The sequence below is a fragment of the Acipenser ruthenus genome, chromosome 23, assembly GCF_902713425.1.
Source record: "Acipenser ruthenus chromosome 23, fAciRut3.2 maternal haplotype, whole genome shotgun sequence".
Taxonomy (NCBI): Eukaryota; Metazoa; Chordata; class Actinopteri; order Acipenseriformes; family Acipenseridae; genus Acipenser; species Acipenser ruthenus.
In genome coordinates, this window is record NC_081211.1 from 5,310,940 (window position 1) to 5,329,823 (window position 18,884).

At 41.6% G+C, this 18,884-nt stretch overlaps 1 protein-coding gene across 12 annotated transcripts in view; it reads left to right on the forward strand.

Moving 5' to 3' along the window:
* The first annotated feature begins 10,121 nt into the window (after positions 1–10,121).
* The window catches only part of LOC117413371 (protein 4.1-like), a 49,640-nt gene continuing 40,877 nt past the window's right edge, over positions 10,122–18,884 (forward strand). For 2 of the 12 annotated variants that reach the window (XM_058997570.1, XM_058997571.1), the window contains exon 1: positions 10,626–10,743. In XM_058997570.1, the coding sequence (XP_058853553.1) occupies positions 10,733–10,743 (11 nt within the window). In that variant the 5' untranslated portion in view covers positions 10,626–10,732. Of the gene's footprint in view, positions 10,397–10,624; positions 10,744–17,707; positions 17,817–18,884 lie in introns of those variants that run through there. The other 10 variants (XM_058997574.1, XM_058997572.1, XM_058997577.1 and 7 more) reach the window with 8 other exon arrangements.

The following is an 18,884-nucleotide window of genomic DNA, read 5'->3' on the forward strand; positions in this document are numbered from 1 at the left end:
ACTGATTTCTGTGTGGTATTGGACTGTATAAAGAGGAACACAATATACATGTTAATGCCGTGTGAGATGGCCGAAACTAACAGATGGTGCTCAGTTGGCAGGTGCTTCTCTACACTGTACATTACAGAAGTTTCAGAACCAGTGCTGTCCTGGCTGCCTATGGTCTTATTAACAGTTATATGGCAGGTGTTTCTAATGTGCGGTCTCACTGCTCCTGCTTGGTTTTCCAGTTGACTACCCAATCACAATACAGATGATTCCAGACAATGAATAGTGGTCGAACAGCTCACCTCATCAGAAACACCAGAAGTGAAGTTTAACTAACTTTTAATTACAGGAGAGGAATTTTACTATAACATTTGTGCAATACGTTTGTGGAATACAGCAATGAACAGATAACATGTTGAGCAATGATTCAATGTATATTTGAGATCTATTATTATTATTATTATTATTATTATTATTATTAGGAATACTAATAATCCCTAACACAACATCTCACACAGGGTTTTGGATAGGGAGTTTCATGATTACTTCAACCAGGTAGTCATGCATGCATATCATGGGACAATCTGAAAACAGTTCCTCAAGTTGCTAGCAGTTTTGGGTTAACACAGATGCACAATTATACCTCTTGGTTCCAGAAGCACCCACAACAAGTTGTGATTCTTCTGGACCCAATTGAAATAAGATGCATTTAAATGTCCTATAAAGACAGATATCAAAGATGATGCAAATCTGTGCAATTTATAAGCACTGCTGCTTGCATTGCGAGGCAGTGAAATCCAGAGGAGACAGGTCTGGTATATAAAACAATTGCAGTGAATCTTCCCCAATTTGTAGTTTGCTTCTTTTTTTTTACATTTACAGTAAACATGAGGTCACATGAGAAGATGAGTTGCTGCTAGCAGGTATAACAGAACCCAAACTCCCAGAACTCTATCTCTCTCTCTCTCTCTCTCTCTCTCTCGCTCTCTCTCTCTCTCTCTCTCTCTCTCTCTCTCTCTCTCTCTCTCTCTCTCTCTCTCTCGCTCTCGCTCTCGCTCTCGCTCTCGCTCTCGCTCTCGCTCTCGCTCTCACTCTCACTCTCAGGGACTTTTGTGTTATTTCCTGCAACCTTAAAATATTGGGAAAGATTGTTATTCTGTGAGCTCTATTTACTTTAAACATGCAGAAGTTAAAACATTTAATTCCATTTTTTTCTTTGTTTGCTGTGCTGTTCCCTTTATTCAGTTTCCAGCTATTTAAAATCGCTTTTGAAAAGTTAGAGAACTTCTGCTCTCGACCTAGTGCTTCCCAGCTCCAGTCCAGCCGCAGTATTCCGGGTTTTTGTTCCAACCAGTGGTTCCGTGTTTATTTGAAATCTGCACAGCTTTCCATTACATTGGACAGCGCTCTCACACATGGCTTGTGATTATTTGATTAATTGATTTTCTTCCAGGTTTTATTTATTTATTAAGAAACTCTTGGGTTGGAAATTGACTTGTATTTCTGAAAAAGTCATAATCTGGGAAAAATCATATATAGATTATAGATAGAGAGAAATTATATTGATTTTCTGGTTAATTTGATGACAATTATTTAAGACTCAATCACAGTCTGGCTTTTTAATTGGAGCTATTGTTAGTACATTTAAATAAGATCCACAGTGGGAGCGCTGGGTGAGTCATGAGATCAGAAGGCTGCTGCTTCAAATCCTGGGCTTGCTGATCTTGGCTGAGGGCCTCAGGGAGCACTGCATTGTCCTTTGCGCTGGGCTGGGGAGAAAAAATAAAATCTGTTGGGTATAATTCATCTGATCTCACTTCAGTGACCCCCGCAGGTCAGGCACCCCTTGAGTCCAGGTGCAGACTTCCGTGGCTGGGCTCCAGCTGCAAGGGTTCAGTACCTTGGTAACAGCCATTACTGAGGTTCGACTGGAAGTCATTCGCTTCACTGCTCTGTGAGCGAGTGCTGGCTCGCTGGCTCACTGACTCAGTGGATTTTTATACCTCGTGTTGTTGATTTTTATTCTGATCATGGATCGGGTCTTGATCAGACCTGAGGTCAGCCCCAGGGGGGAACAATCTAGACCAACAGGCTCGGGGTGAAAGGTCATAATGCCACGTGATTTCCCTGTAATCAGCAGTAATAGGCACATGGCCAAACAACCTGAGAGTACAATGCCAGTTTGAGACAGCAGTAGAGAACATACTGGAACAGAATCCGAAGGATTGGAGACATTGTGCCGTTATTAATAGATAAGGGGTGAAAAACAGCATTACATCATTATTTATTATGGGGTTGGCTATATACTGTACTTGGCATCACTTTGCCCGTCTCCGAAATTGGTCATGTAATAAAACATCAATTAGAATTGTTAACTATAGGAAGAAAAAGTTGCAGTCCACACACATTTTGTTCCTGTATTGGCCTGCCGCTCCTCTTTGTAGAGTTTCTAATAGAAATGCTGGATTGACTTGGATTCTTCCCCTTTGTGTTTCCCTGTGAATTAATTACACTGCATACTAGTTCGACACGGCGAATAACAGACTTCCCTGCTGAAGCCAAGATAGTCATTTCGCATGTATCTAGGTGTCTGGAGTATATCCTGCTGCTGCATGATTTCTCAAGCTGCAGAGTGCAGATGTTGTGCTGCTAATGGTCCCTGTTCTCACTCCAGAAGAATCGGTGGGGCAGGTCTTCTTTACAGTGCTTTTATATGAATCATAGAACTGCTCATCAGTGCCAGTGAGCTACATCAGCCTTAGTGTCCTTATAGCAGAAGAGCCAGCGCCATCTAGTGATCAGCTACTGTAGATCAAGTTTTTGGTAATGCATAGCTGTGCACTAGAGGGTGGTGGTGCTTAATAAATACGATATTTATGTCGATGACAGACCACTGGGACTCAAAAACAGATAAAAGCACCAAAACCATTAAAAACAGACTATTTCCTGCTTGGACTGTCCGTGTTACAGATGTCTATGGAAGGCAGCTAGAACTGTGGAATAGCTCCAGAACACAGCCAGAGCACACGGACACAGTAAGTGTAATGAAAACAAACCAATGAGACACGCTCAGAATGACTAGCTATTACACCTGGAGTGGAATGGCCCTCAGGGGTCCTGCAGCAGCGTGTTGTCATGCTGTTACATTACTGTGTGTTTGTCTTGCTGACCGCATTCTCGTTTCTCTTTCATGCCTCGTCCTACCCTGAATGGCGCGCTCTCCTGTCCTGGACGCTATGCGGTGCCCTGCCTTGGTGAGTCCATTCTATTATTTCAGTCACTGTTATTGCAGGGGAGCACTGTTTATAATGAAATCCGGTGCTTTAGGAGCTCATTCAGCAGAAATAGTTTTCAAAGTTAGTGACTGGTTTCCACATGCACAGATTGACACCCCTGCCCCCAGGCTTTGCTGTGCTTTACTGGAAACAGTGTTTATGTGTTTTTTTTTTGGGGGGGGGGAGTACGTTTTTTTGGCAGGAGGGAAATGATGTGTATTAGTCTACGGTACTCCATGGCACAATCCGAGTCAGGAGTTAGGAAGATCCGACACTATCCTTCAGCAGGTGAAGTCATGGAATGTGAATGGGGATGGGGTATGAGGAATCTTGTGCATAGTTTTGAATTATCTGTAATTAGTAGCAATGGGATTCAGTGGGCTAACACTGGCAACACATGACCAACCCCACCCTGTGTTACTGGTGTCAGCACTTATAATATTACATTTGAGAGAGCTGTCATAATGGAATGCTGACAGCTGCAGAAGGAACCAAACTTAATATCATCTGTCCTAGATGTGTAAAACAGCTGTCTTGGTGTTTTTATAGGGTTATTACAGGTTTTTGATTTGGCAATCTGAACAGGGTTTGGATTAGAGAGAGTGCATTGTGCATAACTGATCATTTCAAGATTGAAAATTCGGCTGCATTTTCTTTCAGAATAATCTATAATAAAACGTATTCAGGAACCATCTTCATAGTTTAAACCAAATGAATTATAAAATAAAGGAACTGTTTGGAGTACGTACAGCACAGAACTTGTAGCTGGGAGTCTATAATCTGTGTGTAACGAAGTGACTGGGTAAGTGAAGGCGCTGAAGCCGAGGTGTGCGGTGTGTTTGTGAGACGCTGTTCTTGGAAGGACAGCCTGTTGCTTTATCTCTTCGAGACACAGGGCCGATGTGGCTGATCGCTGGCTTACAGAAGGGGGTTGTGAGGGTGGGACCCGATAGGATTGCCTGTCAGAGACACTGCATACAAAAGCATCCATACTGCAGCTCGGAGCTGGGTAACATTTCTGTCTAAAAGAGCCATACAAATAAGAAATATCACTCGCAGAAAAAAACAATTCAGTTAAAGGCTGACTGGAGAAGTAACAACCCTGACACGGCTTCAGTAGTTTTCCATGCATTAGGCGCTGCATGTTCAAACATTTATTTTACTGCATTGTGACTGTACTGTACTCGCTTGCTTCTACTAAAGACTACAGATTGCCTTTGCAGTCTTTTCAAGCCCATTAAATAAACCTTGCATGTACAGCAGCTTGAAGAGGAATGCCAAGAACAGACATCCTGACACAACATGGGCCCATCCCATGAAATGTTCATTACAGTGGCTAAGTTATCAATATCAGACTACTGGCACGCGGGCCAGACTTCTGTGTGTTTGTCTGTTGCCACGGAAACCTTTTACTTCCCATTTCAAAGTAATTGCCTGATGGGACTTTTTAGGTTGAGAGCTTTGTTCGGTGAACTGTGTCAGATTTTAGCAAGGTATTTAACACATGTTTAATAGAGACTCGCCAGGTAAAGGTAGGACCGCATGATGTGCAGGGTGAGTCATACAGGTTTACATCCTGGCTGTGTGAAGTCTGCGGTCTTCACTGTGGATTCCACAGAGATCACATGACACACACTGACCTTCAGCTCTCCTGTGCTCTTGTGGGGAGTTACATATGGACATTCTAAACTGGGGAGAAAAATGGGGGGTAAATCTAAATATTAATAATCAAAAACATGTTGATACATTTCCAATCAGTTTAGTTTTCCTCTGCTAAATGTTTAGCCATTCAATAAACTCAGTGATGCTGCCACTGAGCTCATTCAGTGAGTTATTGATTTGCGTTGGTGTTACTTTCACTGTTTATTTGGCTGCATTCTGTTTCTGTACAAAATTGGAGCACTGTGTAAGTCATGTGGAGTTTAATTCAGTACTTTTTCATGCACAAGTGTATCCCACTTTTGTGAATATGGTACAATTAAAGTCTAAATATAAACAATGCAGTTTACTGAAGTATTTGTATTTCATGGTGGCAGTGCACATTATTGAGTGTTTTGGCAGGCGTTTGTATTTTTGTTCCAGCCCCTGTATATGCATGTGTGATACAGGTGGTCTGTAAATGAAGAGATCAATCAGGTTAAAGGATGAATGACAAGTCCAGTGTGGGGGAAACGCAGACTCATATGCACATTTCCTCTCTCAACACCGGGGGGCAGCACAGAGTCATTTACATCCACAGCGTGAGCAGGTGGCTAGACGCTCTGATACCAGGATTAACACAGAGCAGATCAACTTAATAAAAACAAGGAGCTGTAGCCTATTTTACAGGGATAACAAATTGCCTTTTGATAAGAACCCAGCCAGGTGTTTAGAGAAGGATTGTTCTGAACGTCACGCGACCCTCCCCCTTTGATTGTAATTCTAATTCTAATTGAGTCCAGGTGTGGAATGCACCCTGGCCAGCGTTGAGAGTAAAACAAAGAGGCCGAGGAGCGCTACCTGCCCCCCTCCAGGCCTCACCCTGCTCTCACATCACATTAAGCTGTCAGAACAATGTGGCGCGCCAAGCTCACTGTACCCATCCCAGACACACCAACACCACTGCCAGCCTCGCCTGCGCTGTCTGCTTAAAGGGGAACACGCTCCATTTGTTTGTGTTCTTAAACCTTGTGCTATTTGTGTTTAAAAATGCAAAAATAAATAATGATTTTTTTAGAGTGCTACATCACAAAGAATAAAAAGTAGTTCACTTATTTAGAAAATGTTTCTTACTTAATGTTTTTATTTTTCATAAGAAAATTGTGACCTACAGTATCGTCTGTGTGTAATATGAAAAGGCACGACTAGCTCATTTTACAAGGCCATAAAAATGCTACAGTACATGTCATTTTAATATTGGATGTGCCTACAACTGGGAAATGCTATATCATTTATTTGACGGACCATTTTCAGCACCGCTTACAAATCGGAAATGGAATATCCAGCCCACTGTTTTCAAAAATTATGTATGTTTTTTAGCTTAAAAAAAACAGTTTTAAAAACAAGAACACGCATATCTACTTTGGAACTCGGTAAGATATTATTTATCTTTTTAAGAACAGTTTTCATGAAAGAAAAATGAAATGAAAAAAATGGCAGTTTTCACTTTGATTCAGAGGCAGCCCATTAGGCCTGCCATAAGTTTGCTAGTTATTCTCTTCCCCCTATTCATTTCCTGTGTTACAGGAAATGGGACCCCACCTGACCGCCACACACAGCCACGCTTTCAAAGGGTCCACTGCAGACTATAATAATCCATGTTTGTAAAAAACCCTGATTGTGTTTAAACACTTGCTTTTTAGAAGTAAATGACAGCCTGGATAAACGTCCCAGTGTTGTGAGTGGAAACAGTAGCTTCAGGTGAGTCACTGTGCAAAAACAATAGCAGGCTTCAGAGAATGTGGGTGCGATTCTGAGGTTTGTTTAGAGCATTAGTTATTGCACCTTAAACAACTCCAGTGCTTGTAACTGAATTGTTAATTGTGTTCAGGGGAATGACGGAATTATAAAAATACACACAGAGAGGAAGGAAGAGGTGTGGGGGTGTGGCTGATTCGTTGGCTAACGTTTTCTAACAAGGGTCAGAGACACTCGGGTGCCCTGTTCTGAAGAACGTGCAAAATTTGCCTTTGCAAAAATAGGACCGTTTGATAATGCATTAAATCCACATTGAATTTGTGTCAAGTGAACATCTAGGCTTTTTCCTGACCGATGCTTTCGACATTTGGTTGTCCTTTCAGCTTTGAAAAAAGTTACTTGTAGTTTCTGTGTTCAGCGCAAATCTTACATAAAAGAATAATGCAATCACCCCAGATGCAACCTGCAGATATACTCAGCTCTGGTCCTTAAAGGGTTAAAGGATTTTGCACATCCAATACACAACAGTAAAGAAAAGCTCTAATCCACTTGGCATCACTTTAAAGAAACCATTTTAAACATGTATGTTCTATGCATCATTTCACATCAGCTGCATGCATAATGCAAAGGACTGCATGTGTCAACACACCAATTCTGTGAATGATTTATGATAGTGGTGCTTTGCTTGTCGGAGCCTAACTAGAAATGATAAACTGAGTGCATATGTATTTTATTACACATGCGTTGATCATCAATGATGCATGTGTAACGTGTGTAAACAGGAGTATGTTTTAACTGATTGGTGATGTTATGGATTTTAGAGCAGTGAACATGATAAATGACAGTTAGAATCATACCAGAAATGACTTCGCTTGCTGCTGATTTCATAATCTAATTTGCGTAACATTTGCAGTAATTTTTGTTACTGTTTCCTAATGAGTGATATCGTTGATCTGGTCTGAGTACGGTTTAGCTGCAAATGAAACACTTCCCTTCTGATTTCAGGATGTATTAATGGGAGTAGCTTTAGCACTAATTACTGCTTTATAGATGACAAGGGGTATGACAGCAAGTGGTTAGAGTACTGGACTGTGGTGCATGAGGTAATGGGTTTTAGCACTCGAATCCTGTAAGACAGACAGTAGTAAAATAAATAATAATAATAATCTGTCAGACAGCTGCTTTACCTTTGTGATGCAGAAAGGAAATAAAGTGGTCTGTCCACTCCATAGATAGATATAGATATGCACTATATCTGCAATATAGGGCCCTATACTATTCATGGGTTATTTCATTCATGTTTTTTCAAGGGCTGTTTTTATGAATACCGTAAAATACAGTTGGATGTTCATAACCATGTTATTGGCTTCTTTAATATTTCTTATTATGGGAATATCAAACTTTATGCATGTCTGTTTTTATGAATAAAATCTCACAGTCCACTACATATATGCTTTATATCCTCCAAATAGGTACAGGGTGCCCCATAAACCAGGCATCATAGAGAATATCCTCTGTTCTATTACAATGTTCTCTGTTAAATGGGGCAGCCACACCCAGTTGACTATCTGCCCCACACATCATCTGAATTCATTCCTCGGTGCCTAAGGACAACAGAAATATCAGAACCAATCTTCCCACTATTAACTCTGATGCCTGACTCAAGGGACGTCCTGTGTATATTTTTACATATCCGTTGCACTGTCTGCAGTACTTGCTGATATTCAGACACATGTCCTGGAGCCCAGTCACCTGAGTTCATTGTGCCTCTGTGCCTCTCTGTTGTCCCTACACAGTCTCAGCTGGCATTCTGCACAGCACAGAGGGTAGGACCCCAGCTGGTGGACAGAGAGAGTAGGAGGGGGGAGGGGGGGGTCACACCACACACCACTCTGCTCTCAACTCTCCCTGGAGGCTCTGTCTGCAAGGTGCAGCCTATTAATCACACTGAGGGCTCGGAGGAACAGCTGCTCCGTGCATAGAGCGGGATTCAGGGAGGCTCGGCTTGGAGGCTTTGATTTTAAACAGCAGAGCTGGGTCCGGACCACACCCCTGTCTGTATGTCTGTTAGCTTGCTTCTTTTATTGTGTGGGGAAATATCACAGGCAAATATCTATAATAAACTTCAACTTGAAGCACAGTCTTGGTTGCAGTCTGGAATAAACTTAGAGTCTTTCTGATGCAATTATAGTACAGGAGCTCAGACAAACCCCATTCTGTGAGGCTTAAACAAGGGTACACAGCAAACAAATATCATTAATAATTCAGATGTGTACTGTGCATAAGGAAATTATTAGAAGCAAGCTACGGGCTCCATGACTGTGTTCACAATAAGGTGTTTAGTCTAAAAAACTGAATTGATATCACAATGTCACAAATTTTGCCCCTTTTGTGTTTGTTTCAAGTCTCTTTTAGAACATATTTTACTTGCCAGGGGAAGATGAATCTGGGCATCTGTTTTTTGTGTTCTATTTTTTCAGTGCAAAAATTCTCCAGCGTATGTTGCTATTTATTATTACCAGGAAATGTAGCTTTCTATGCACAGAAATTCTTCTCAACATTAGTGGTTTTCGCTCAAAACTATATTACATACATATTGTAACTATCATCAATGTGAATTTTGCAGTGCAAGGATAACAGTGTGTCAATACTATTGCGCACCACTAAATATACTAGAACTTAGTCAGTAGATTCTGGCTCCCGGCCGCCTCCTTTGGTTCTTCCAGAGGACGTTATTTATTATTTATCGAGTTTCACTGACCAGGGGGAGAAAGACACACAAAGCCTCTGTCTGCTGGAATGTTTTTATAGCAGCAGATCCAAGAGAAGACTTTATTTCAGAGACAATTGTGTCTAACCACCCTTACCAAAGTGGAAGACACTTAAAAGTCTTCTAGTGAGTAGTCTTTTAATGTTGCTTTGAATGTTGCTCTTATCAGTAATACTGCACTAAGATACCATGACTTTCAAACAGGGCAACAACACCACTATTAAATGTAATCGCGGATGAAGAAGTGTGTTTTATAGTTGGTAAGAACAAAATACTCATGCAAGTCAGGGGCATGCATGTATTGTGATACATATTGTATCGTGATATTCATGTATCTTTGCACCCCTATTATACCTATAACCCAAGACTGGGACCAGTTAAACAAGCAAAGGAAATTAAAATCTGACCGCTTCTTTAGCCGGGTTGCCAAGTGATTCAAAATTTAGCATCTGGGTTTGTTTGCATTGCATATAATTAGAGGGGATTTTTTCTAAAAAGAACGCCCTCCCTCAACCTCGTTATTGTTGAATATATAATGACGCCTATCAGACTGCATTGTGTAGGGTTGATTCTGGGTAGGAGCTTGCTTGGTTGTAGAATGGCTTAATTGTAATTAATAAAAATACGTTCCATGCATTTTCTTTATGAACTGCGTTTCGCAGCTGCTGCCTTGGCGCGTTCCATTGTGTGTCAGTCCCCTCTCTTCTGATTGGTAGACGCACGGGCTTCTGCGATCTCCATTGGCCATTTCGTGTAACAAAAAGTTCGCCTCTTTCATATGGAGCCCCGCCTTTTTACTAGAATCTTGAGACACCAGTTAAAAAAAATAACAAAAAAAAAAAAAAAAAAAAAAAACACCCACATGGTTTATATTATTGCATCCCTGGTCTATGAATGAAACACGGGCAAGTTGACATCCTCCTAAGGATTACTTTTCGCCATTGGGTTTAAAAGGACAAAAAAACAGGTAGGCGCAATGCACCTTTTTACCCTGCCGATTTAATATTTATATGAGGGATTTCACATTTTTTTATGGTTTTATTTTTACACAAGGCGCCATTTTCAGGCATTTAAACACCTGCCCCTCATAGAAGGAACCTCTACAGTAAACAACAAACAGCCGCGTTAGACACTGATCTAAATATAGATGGTTGTACGTGTTAATGTACTGCTGAGGAGGCTAACTGCATAAACACACAATTCAAAACGCAGTCCGCTTTTCTCATTTCCGTTTTTCTAATTTAATTATGATAGCGAAACACTTTTTTTTTTTTTACTCGCGGATGCATTTAGCGTGCAAACAATGTTTCCGTGGTTAGTATTTTTTTTTTTTTTTAGCAAAATATTTCCTTTAACTACGCATACTTCAAATGCGGGTATGCTTTAAAATGCACTCGTTATTTGCAATGCATTGTGCAAACGTGCAATTTTGAATGTGGTATATTCTGACGTGGTTTGCATTGTTTTTCTCCTCGCGTTGTGTCATTGCTAAGTAAATACAAATATGAATAACCTTTAAGCTTTAGTGGTGATTAAACATTGCATTTAAATACAATACAAATGAAATGCTTTTTATTTGTTTAGTGCCGTGCTGAAATGGTTTCTATTGTTTGGTTACCTGTCTGTCTGCCTTTGTCCGTGCTAAATATGATTGACAAAAATCACGTCCCATCTCGCTTGCTAAACAATAAACTTTGTTTTCAAGGGAAAAGGAAAAAGCAGCTTCTTCCGTTGTTTGGGAATGTTTTTGTATTTAGTTTTCCAGAGTTTCATTGATGATGTTTTGTGTCGGACAGGAGTCTGGATTTTTAAACATTTAACACAGTGTTTGGGGGACGTGATTTGCTGGGGTCGGAGGGATGAAAGTTACGGCATCTTTTGTTTAAAACCTCGCCTTGTCGTTGTTGTCTTTGCTATCTGGACTGAGGAGGGCTATGAGAATAGTCTTTGTCATGGATTTTGTGCCATATTTGGTATTTTTTAGTTGGGGATTAAATACCCTAGGCATTGCATGGTGTTGTATTTAGTTATTTAAATAAATAAATATGTATTTATTTGTTCTATTTGGGTTCTAAAACCTGAATGCTATTGCTAGTAAAACTATATTGAGGGGCGGGGGTATACTTGTAGTCCTATTGAAATACTGTAATTTGATGGGCTAAGACAACAAAACGTTAAAACAAATAGGAAAACAAACTTATAAATCCAAAAAAAATAAAACTCCAGTCAGAGAATGACTTGGACGGCCCTCCTACCTTCCTTTTAGGAATTAACCATGATATTTAGAAAACGATTTCTGCCTTCTTGTCCTGGGGTCTGCCTTTTGTCTTTTTATTTATTTATTTTTTAAATGTCATTGTTTTTTTAAAAATTTTATTTGGCACAGTTACTCTCTTTTAAAATGATTGTAAAAGGTCAGCTCTCTTACGTTTGCTTATTGAGTTGTTACTTGGCAACCAAGCGGTTCTACTGTAACTGTGCTTAGGATGAGAGTTGTTGTTTGTCGATGCATAGTTCTCCCCTTAGTCTCTGTAAGTAGCTTCGGATAAAAGTGTCTTCTAAATAAAATCATTAGTAACTCCCCTTCGTGTAGCTTGCAGGTGAACTTCCCCGTTTGTGCTTGTGAAACTTGGAGTTTCGAAGCCCTGGTGCAGTGTGGTTTAACACTTAAACAAACAAATATTTGTTAACTTACAGCAGCCATATGTCAAGACTCAGAAAAAGTAACAACAAAATGTGGTAAGGCCACCACAAATAAATAAATAAATAAATAAATAAATAAAAAACAAAAATGGGGGTTTGGAGAGCTATGTGGTCAGGCCTGCTTGTGAATGTACTGTATAGAGACGTCTTGCTATTGTACAGACCAGCCTCCAGGAGTTCTGCGGTGCCCTTTTTGGAAACATACATGCATGCATTCTTTAAGGATGACTTGGACAGTGTAAATGGATGCTTAACCTGTTGATTAGATTAGGGTTCTTTGTTAATTGGACCCAGAGTGGCTCATCTGGTAGACTGCAGGATGAGTTGCACTGTCAGGGGAGCACAGGATGATGCCTGGCTGTGTGAAGTTATCCATCATGGCTGGGGAATAGTAATTGGACAGAATCGCAGACTGGTGTAAACACGTTTGAAAATGTGCCCCTTTGTTTTGAAGTGAAGATGTTCCTCCAGGGACTCCTCTGGCTTTGTGTGGTGTTCTGAGCTCCAGTACAAGTCAGGTACACACACGTTTCATCAGCTGTATTCTAGTGCTTGTCTTCCTGGGCTCGTAGAACCTTTCTTTTAGTGTTACAGCATACACTGTTCCACCATTTAGTTGTTTATGGGATTCCAAGGTAGTTCAATAGTACAAATCAAGGTAGATTTAAAATGGGTTTTCATGAGCCAGACTGAATACAAATCTTAGTGCGTGTGCCTGCAGCATCCCGGATATCTTGGCAGAACAGAACAGCGCTCTGCAAAGACACCTCATGAGATCTGAAGCTTTCATCTCTGAACCCTTTTAAAATGTACATAAAGTCATGTAGAGACATCACTGGGTGAATGTAAAATGGTAGTTCATCATTACAAATCATGCTCGATATTTAAAAAGGCATTTATAAATTAGCATTGGACTAAGATAAGGGTAGATTATGTGTGTCAGTGTCTTTGTTGTGTGCACCACAGTAAGAACAAGATTGATGGAAATTTGGAACAGGAATAAATCGATGTCTGTATCTGTAGCATTGTGTGGCAATGTGAACAAGGCTGTCCACTTTTGAGTTTCTGAATTACCCTTGTACAGTGAATTGGGCCAGGCCATGACCCAGTTTATCAGGACAATCCCATTTTAAAGGGAAACAGACCAAGAATTAAAATACAGAACAAAATATTCCCAAAATAAACTTTGCGGAGACTGCAAGACAGATTTGGATGTTACTGTTTGTCTTCTGTGAATCTCTTTTATTCACGAAGGCAAGGGACCCAACACAGGCGTGATGAGAATGTTTGCCTTTGATCTGTAAGAACACCTCCCTTTAGCGAAAGCAGGAGCTTATTGAAAATGACTAGAGATGAAGCACAACATATGGGAGTGTGGGAGGATATGTGATGCATGCAGCCATGAAGCACGTGTGTGCAGTGAATAAGGAGCAGGGGTGCTCCTTATGTGATGGTGTGATGGTGGTGTAACATGCATCAGGCACAGAGGGTTTGCTTGGACAAACACTTCTGATTCATGTTTTGAATATTGTTTCAAAATTTGAACAAATATTTGAATGTACTTAAATTATAATTATAAATTGTAATTCGTACAGTAAAAATTAAAATCTTCATGTAAAATACACCTAGTTCCATACAGGGCTGCACAGTGTTTGTGCCCACGTGCACAATGTGACCCAAAGAATTTGGACATTTTGCTACCCTATTGCCACATGAAATGCCCCATTAAAGAAAGGTGAGAAATACACCCATGTGCAGGATGTGTGTTGTGTATTTCAGAAGTCATTCATTATTTCCTTTTGCTGATTTTTTTTTTTTTAGCTAATCATTTATAAATTCTGTTATATGAAAGAATATGGGCATGATCATTTTTGCCACCGAAAAAGTCTATTTGAAAACGTGTCCGGGCACATTTGTTATCTGCAATCTATAAGGGACTATTGCTTCCCTGTGTCCTCCTACCACTGCTAGATTGTTTCCTTCCTGCATTGTTTTTCCAGCTGGAGATTGCACCGTGCACATTTACAGCTGGATATTAAAAATCCTGCTTGCTGTGTGACACACTTAGCGAGTCAAGTCAGCATGAACGCAGTTTATTCCCCACTGCTATATATAGTAAGATAATCCATTATGAGCGTGGAATACGTGGGAGGTATGATGTGTTGGGTGTTGTGCAGTTGTGTGAATCCCCCTCTGCAGTGTACACAAGCCCCTGCTCAGAATCAGTGAGATCTCCAGCGAGATCCTGGTGTCATCAGTGTTTCAGCTGAAGGTGTGCTGTTACAGCAGTTTCCTAGAGTGACGGTTGTTGGATAGAGGGTCTCCTCTCTTGGTGTTTGGTTGGGGAGGTCCACAGCTTTTATCCTCTTATCCAAGCTGCAAGCTAAACAGGTCATCAGCAGCACAATGTAGCTGATCACAGCCTGTTGTCCCAGACCTGCAGATTACTGCTGGAGCCTGTACTCTGGGTATATCTAGCCTTTAGATTTCCACAACAGAACTTTGGACAAAAAGGAGTCTTAAAGATAGCTCTGTTTATGGAAGAGAAAGTGCTAGCATGGACGGCGTTTTCCCAAGATCCTCTTCACTCTCTGCATAAATAAACACAGGCTGTTCCTCAGTAAATTGCACCTGTTTTGGGGGAATGGAAAATACTATTGGCATAGTTAGAAAAAACTCCAGGTTTAATTGTAAATCCTAAACTGTTTGCACTGTGTTTATCAAACTGCGGGTTTCCTTTCAAAAAGCAAAAAAGGTTCAGTTGCCCCCTGGGATAAACTGCTTTCATAAATGCAGGACATTGTGGCTAAGCAAGCAGTTTGCCATCGTTTTCAAATGTGTTTTTAGTGCCCAGCGAACATCCTAAAGGCTTTCATTTTGACAATGCCATTTAACCGTGATCTGGTAGAACCCACGTTTGGGGTAACAAAGATTGCAACAAGATGTTTAGACTGCGTATTATGAGAGCAGCGTTTTCATTCCGAACACAAAGGTCACAGAGAACCAGCTGAAACACTTGGAGTTTGACACCACACTGAGCAATCCCATTCAGCCCTGTGCTTGTGCACCTCTCTACAGTATCAGTGGTCGCTGGTTGTCGGTGGCAGGGGCACCCGCTCTCTGCTTTGTTTTGATTCTGTCTGGTTATCAGCGCTGGCAGGCTGGCTGGGATGATGTAAGCCTGTAGTTAATGGGAATGCTTCCAGCTGCTAGGACCAGCACATCAGTGCAGTGCGATCTAATCCAGGGCTGGGGCCGATTTCACTTTTAAAACCCTTTTTAAATCCTTGAGCTCGCTTTCAGCGTCCAGAGACAGGCAAGCATTTGTTTGGCATCTGAGTTTTTTATGAACTGCGTTTTGATGTTGGTTGACAGAAGTAAGTAAGTGTGGGATGTCTTGTGAAATGCACATGGTTTGGGTACAGTATCTTGTGAAATACGTATGATTTGTGAGCGTTAATAGTAAATGTTGCTACTACAGCTTATACTGTAACTTCCCACAGAATGCCTTGTGTATAAACGTATGTTTAAAACCCTATGCCATACACATGCTGTCTGCATTTGAAGACAATTATCCACTTGACTTGAAACAAAGGATGTTGTGTCAAGGCAGTGCAGCGAGAACAAGCATTGACAAGAGCTGCAGTGTCTGGGGTGTGTAAAACACTAGTGACACTCTCTTTCAAAACACTGCCTCTCTGTAAAGTTAGCTTCGATGCAAATCCAAACTAGAACGCTGTCTGTGTCTTCTGTTGAGCCTTGAGCCCCAGCAATCAGACCCCTTGTACCCCTGCACAGTGTGTGTGTGAGGAGAGCGCTGGGTCACGTCTTGTACCCCTGCACAGTGTGTGTGTGAGGAGAGCGCTGGGTCACGTCTTGTACCCCTGCACAGTGTGTGTGTGAGGAGAGCGCTGGGTCACGTCTTGTACCCCTGCACAGTGTATGTGTGAGGAGAGCGCTGGGTCACGTCTTGTACCCCTGCACAGTGTGTGTGTGAGGAGAGCGCTGGGTCACGTCTTGTACCCCTGCACAGTGTGTGTGTGAGGAGAGCGCTGGGTCACGTCTTGTACCCCTGCACAGTGTGTGTGTGAGGAGAGCGCTGGGTCACGTCTTGTACCCCTGCACAGTGTTTGTGTGAGGAGAGCGCTGGGTCACGTCTTGTACCCCTGCACAGTGTGTGTGTGAGGAGAGCGCTGGGTCACGTCTTGTACCCCTGCACAGTGTGTGTGAGGAGAGCGCTGGGTCACGTCTTGTACCCCTGCACAGTGTGTGTGAGGAGAGCGCTGGGTCACGTCTTGTACCCCTGCACAGTGTGTGTGAGGAGAGCGCTGGGTCACGTCTTGTACCCCTGCACAGTGTGTGTGTGAGGAGAGCGCTGGGTCACGTCTTGTACCCCTGCACAGTGTGTGTGTGAGGAGAGCGCTGGGTCACGTCTTGTACCCCTGCACAGTGTGTGTGAGGAGAGCGCTGGGTCACGTCTTGTACCCCTGCACAGTGTGTGTGAGGAGAGCGCTGGGTCACGTCTTGTACCCCTGCACAGTGTGTGTGAGGAGAGTGCTGGGTCACGTCTTGTACCCCTGCACAGTGTGTGTGTGAGGAGAGCGCTGGGTCACGTCTTGTACCCCTGCATAGTGTGTGTGTGAGGAGAGCGCTGGGTCACGTCTTGTACCCCTGCACAGTGTGTGTGAGGAGAGCGCTGGGTCACGCTGGACTTCATTAATAATATAACACTGGCATATATTTGAAAGAAATAAAGGCATTGTGTATAGTGTTGCTGTCAATTTAATTAATTAAACTACCATCAACTACTTTAAAATGAGCTTGTATATCTCCATGACCTGTTGCCTGTACACAGCAGGAATGGAAATAAGACTCCCATTGCATAGCAGTTTGATACATTCCTGGTTTTACTGTGGGTTTTTAAAAAGATACATGAGCTTGTTACCTATATACACTGGGCCTAATCAAACACATAGTAAAACCTGGAATGGGTGAAACTGTTATGTAATAGGGGTCTTATTTTCGTCCCTGCACGGTCTTCTGGTTGTTATTATCAAATTAGGATTTGTTATTGAAAAAAAAAATGGGTCTACAGGTTAGCTCAGTATGTTAGGAATATAGATCTCAATCTAATTCAATAAAGCATTCCTGATGGTGCTTCACCCCCATCTCTTTGTTCATACACCTACATATATATTATATGTAGTAAAAGTCGTTTGTCATTGTCAACTTGACTTGGGTTTCCTCTTTCTCTGGGCTGTGCTGGCTAGTAAGACCATGTGTCCTGCTTGGTTTAGGTAGCTGGGTTTCACTCTATTTGTTTAATAAGCTCAAAAGGGAAGCTGGTTACTTTCCACACTGTGAGTATTGTAGATTTGGCCCATGTGACGGTTTTGGTTCAGCATGTCCCACAGTAAGGGCGTGGGTTTGTGTGTGTTTTGAAAGCCGGTGAGCTGTGGTAAAGAGGGAACTCCCTGAGCTAACGGAACTGCGATGGATGATACAATCGTTCTGTAGGAGGCCCCCCCCCCCCTCCTCTCTCTCCTGTGGGGGTGGGGTATTGACGCTTGCATCCCCCCGTCATTGCACTGCTAGTAAAGCATGACGGAATATGAAGTGGGTTGCTGCTTTTAATTGTTGTGTAAAAGTAAAGCTACTCTGACAGTTGTACGGTTTGGAACAAGGTAAGGTTTTTGTGTTTGTCTTGCTTCACTGAATTCTGTTAAAAGGCCAACCTAAATGACAGGGGAAGAGCATATTCATACTAACGCGAGTTCTTTATTCAAGTACAGTACTGTTGTGCTTTTTTGGTCATGTATAAAACCTCATTATGTAGCCTTTTGATGTGATATAGCTGTTTGCAATTACTTTGTATCAAATAGCTTGTGTCTGAAGGACATACCTGCCTTTTGAAGCTTGGTTTTGTGCATAGTGTAAGCCTGTTGGAATAATGGAATTTTCCTTGCAATGGTTAAGAGAATTATTTCTCTACAGAGCTTTTGCAAAGTAAGCCCATAAAGCTGGCTGTGCAGTCTTCCCCAAAACGAATTGCATGCTCCCAATGGAAGATGGGAAATTCTGTGTGTTTATTTTGATCTGCAGTCCTATAGATTGCATTGGGCTGCTTTTTCTCCGCAGGCGTTTGTTGTGTTCTAAAAAGCGGATCACGTGATTTGAATGAAGGCAGTAATGATTTGATCAGCACAGCTTATCTAGTAAACAAACAGCATTGCTAACAGCTGGATTTAAGAAGCAAGTGGGGGAAGAACCTGCGCACATTCACAGCAAGGGGAAGACTGCTATTTCAGGGCTTTTCATTTGTACAGTACTAGTCAGGCATTGTGTAAAATCTACACAGGAAAGTGTACACTATTGTGCAGTGAGCTCCCTCTGCCATTTACAATACTAGACCCCATTAAACCAGCACCGTCTAAGTACTACACTTTCAGATTGACTTTAATCCGTGTCTTAAACGGGCGGGCTCTGGATATTCATTAAACCAGAACTTATATCTGGTAGACAAACATTTTAACAGAAGTGTCTACTTGGTATGATGAGTTATTTTCAAGAGTCTCTTTTCTGATTTTAAACTCTGCTTTATCAGATCAAGTGAGTTTAGAGACCATTGAATAACCATTAGGGGTGATACCATTAGGGGGACAGCTTGGTGTCGGGTTAAAATATTATATCGATGCTCCTCTAAAAGAAACGCCACTCAAAATAAGTTGTATATAACTGTAAAGACATATATG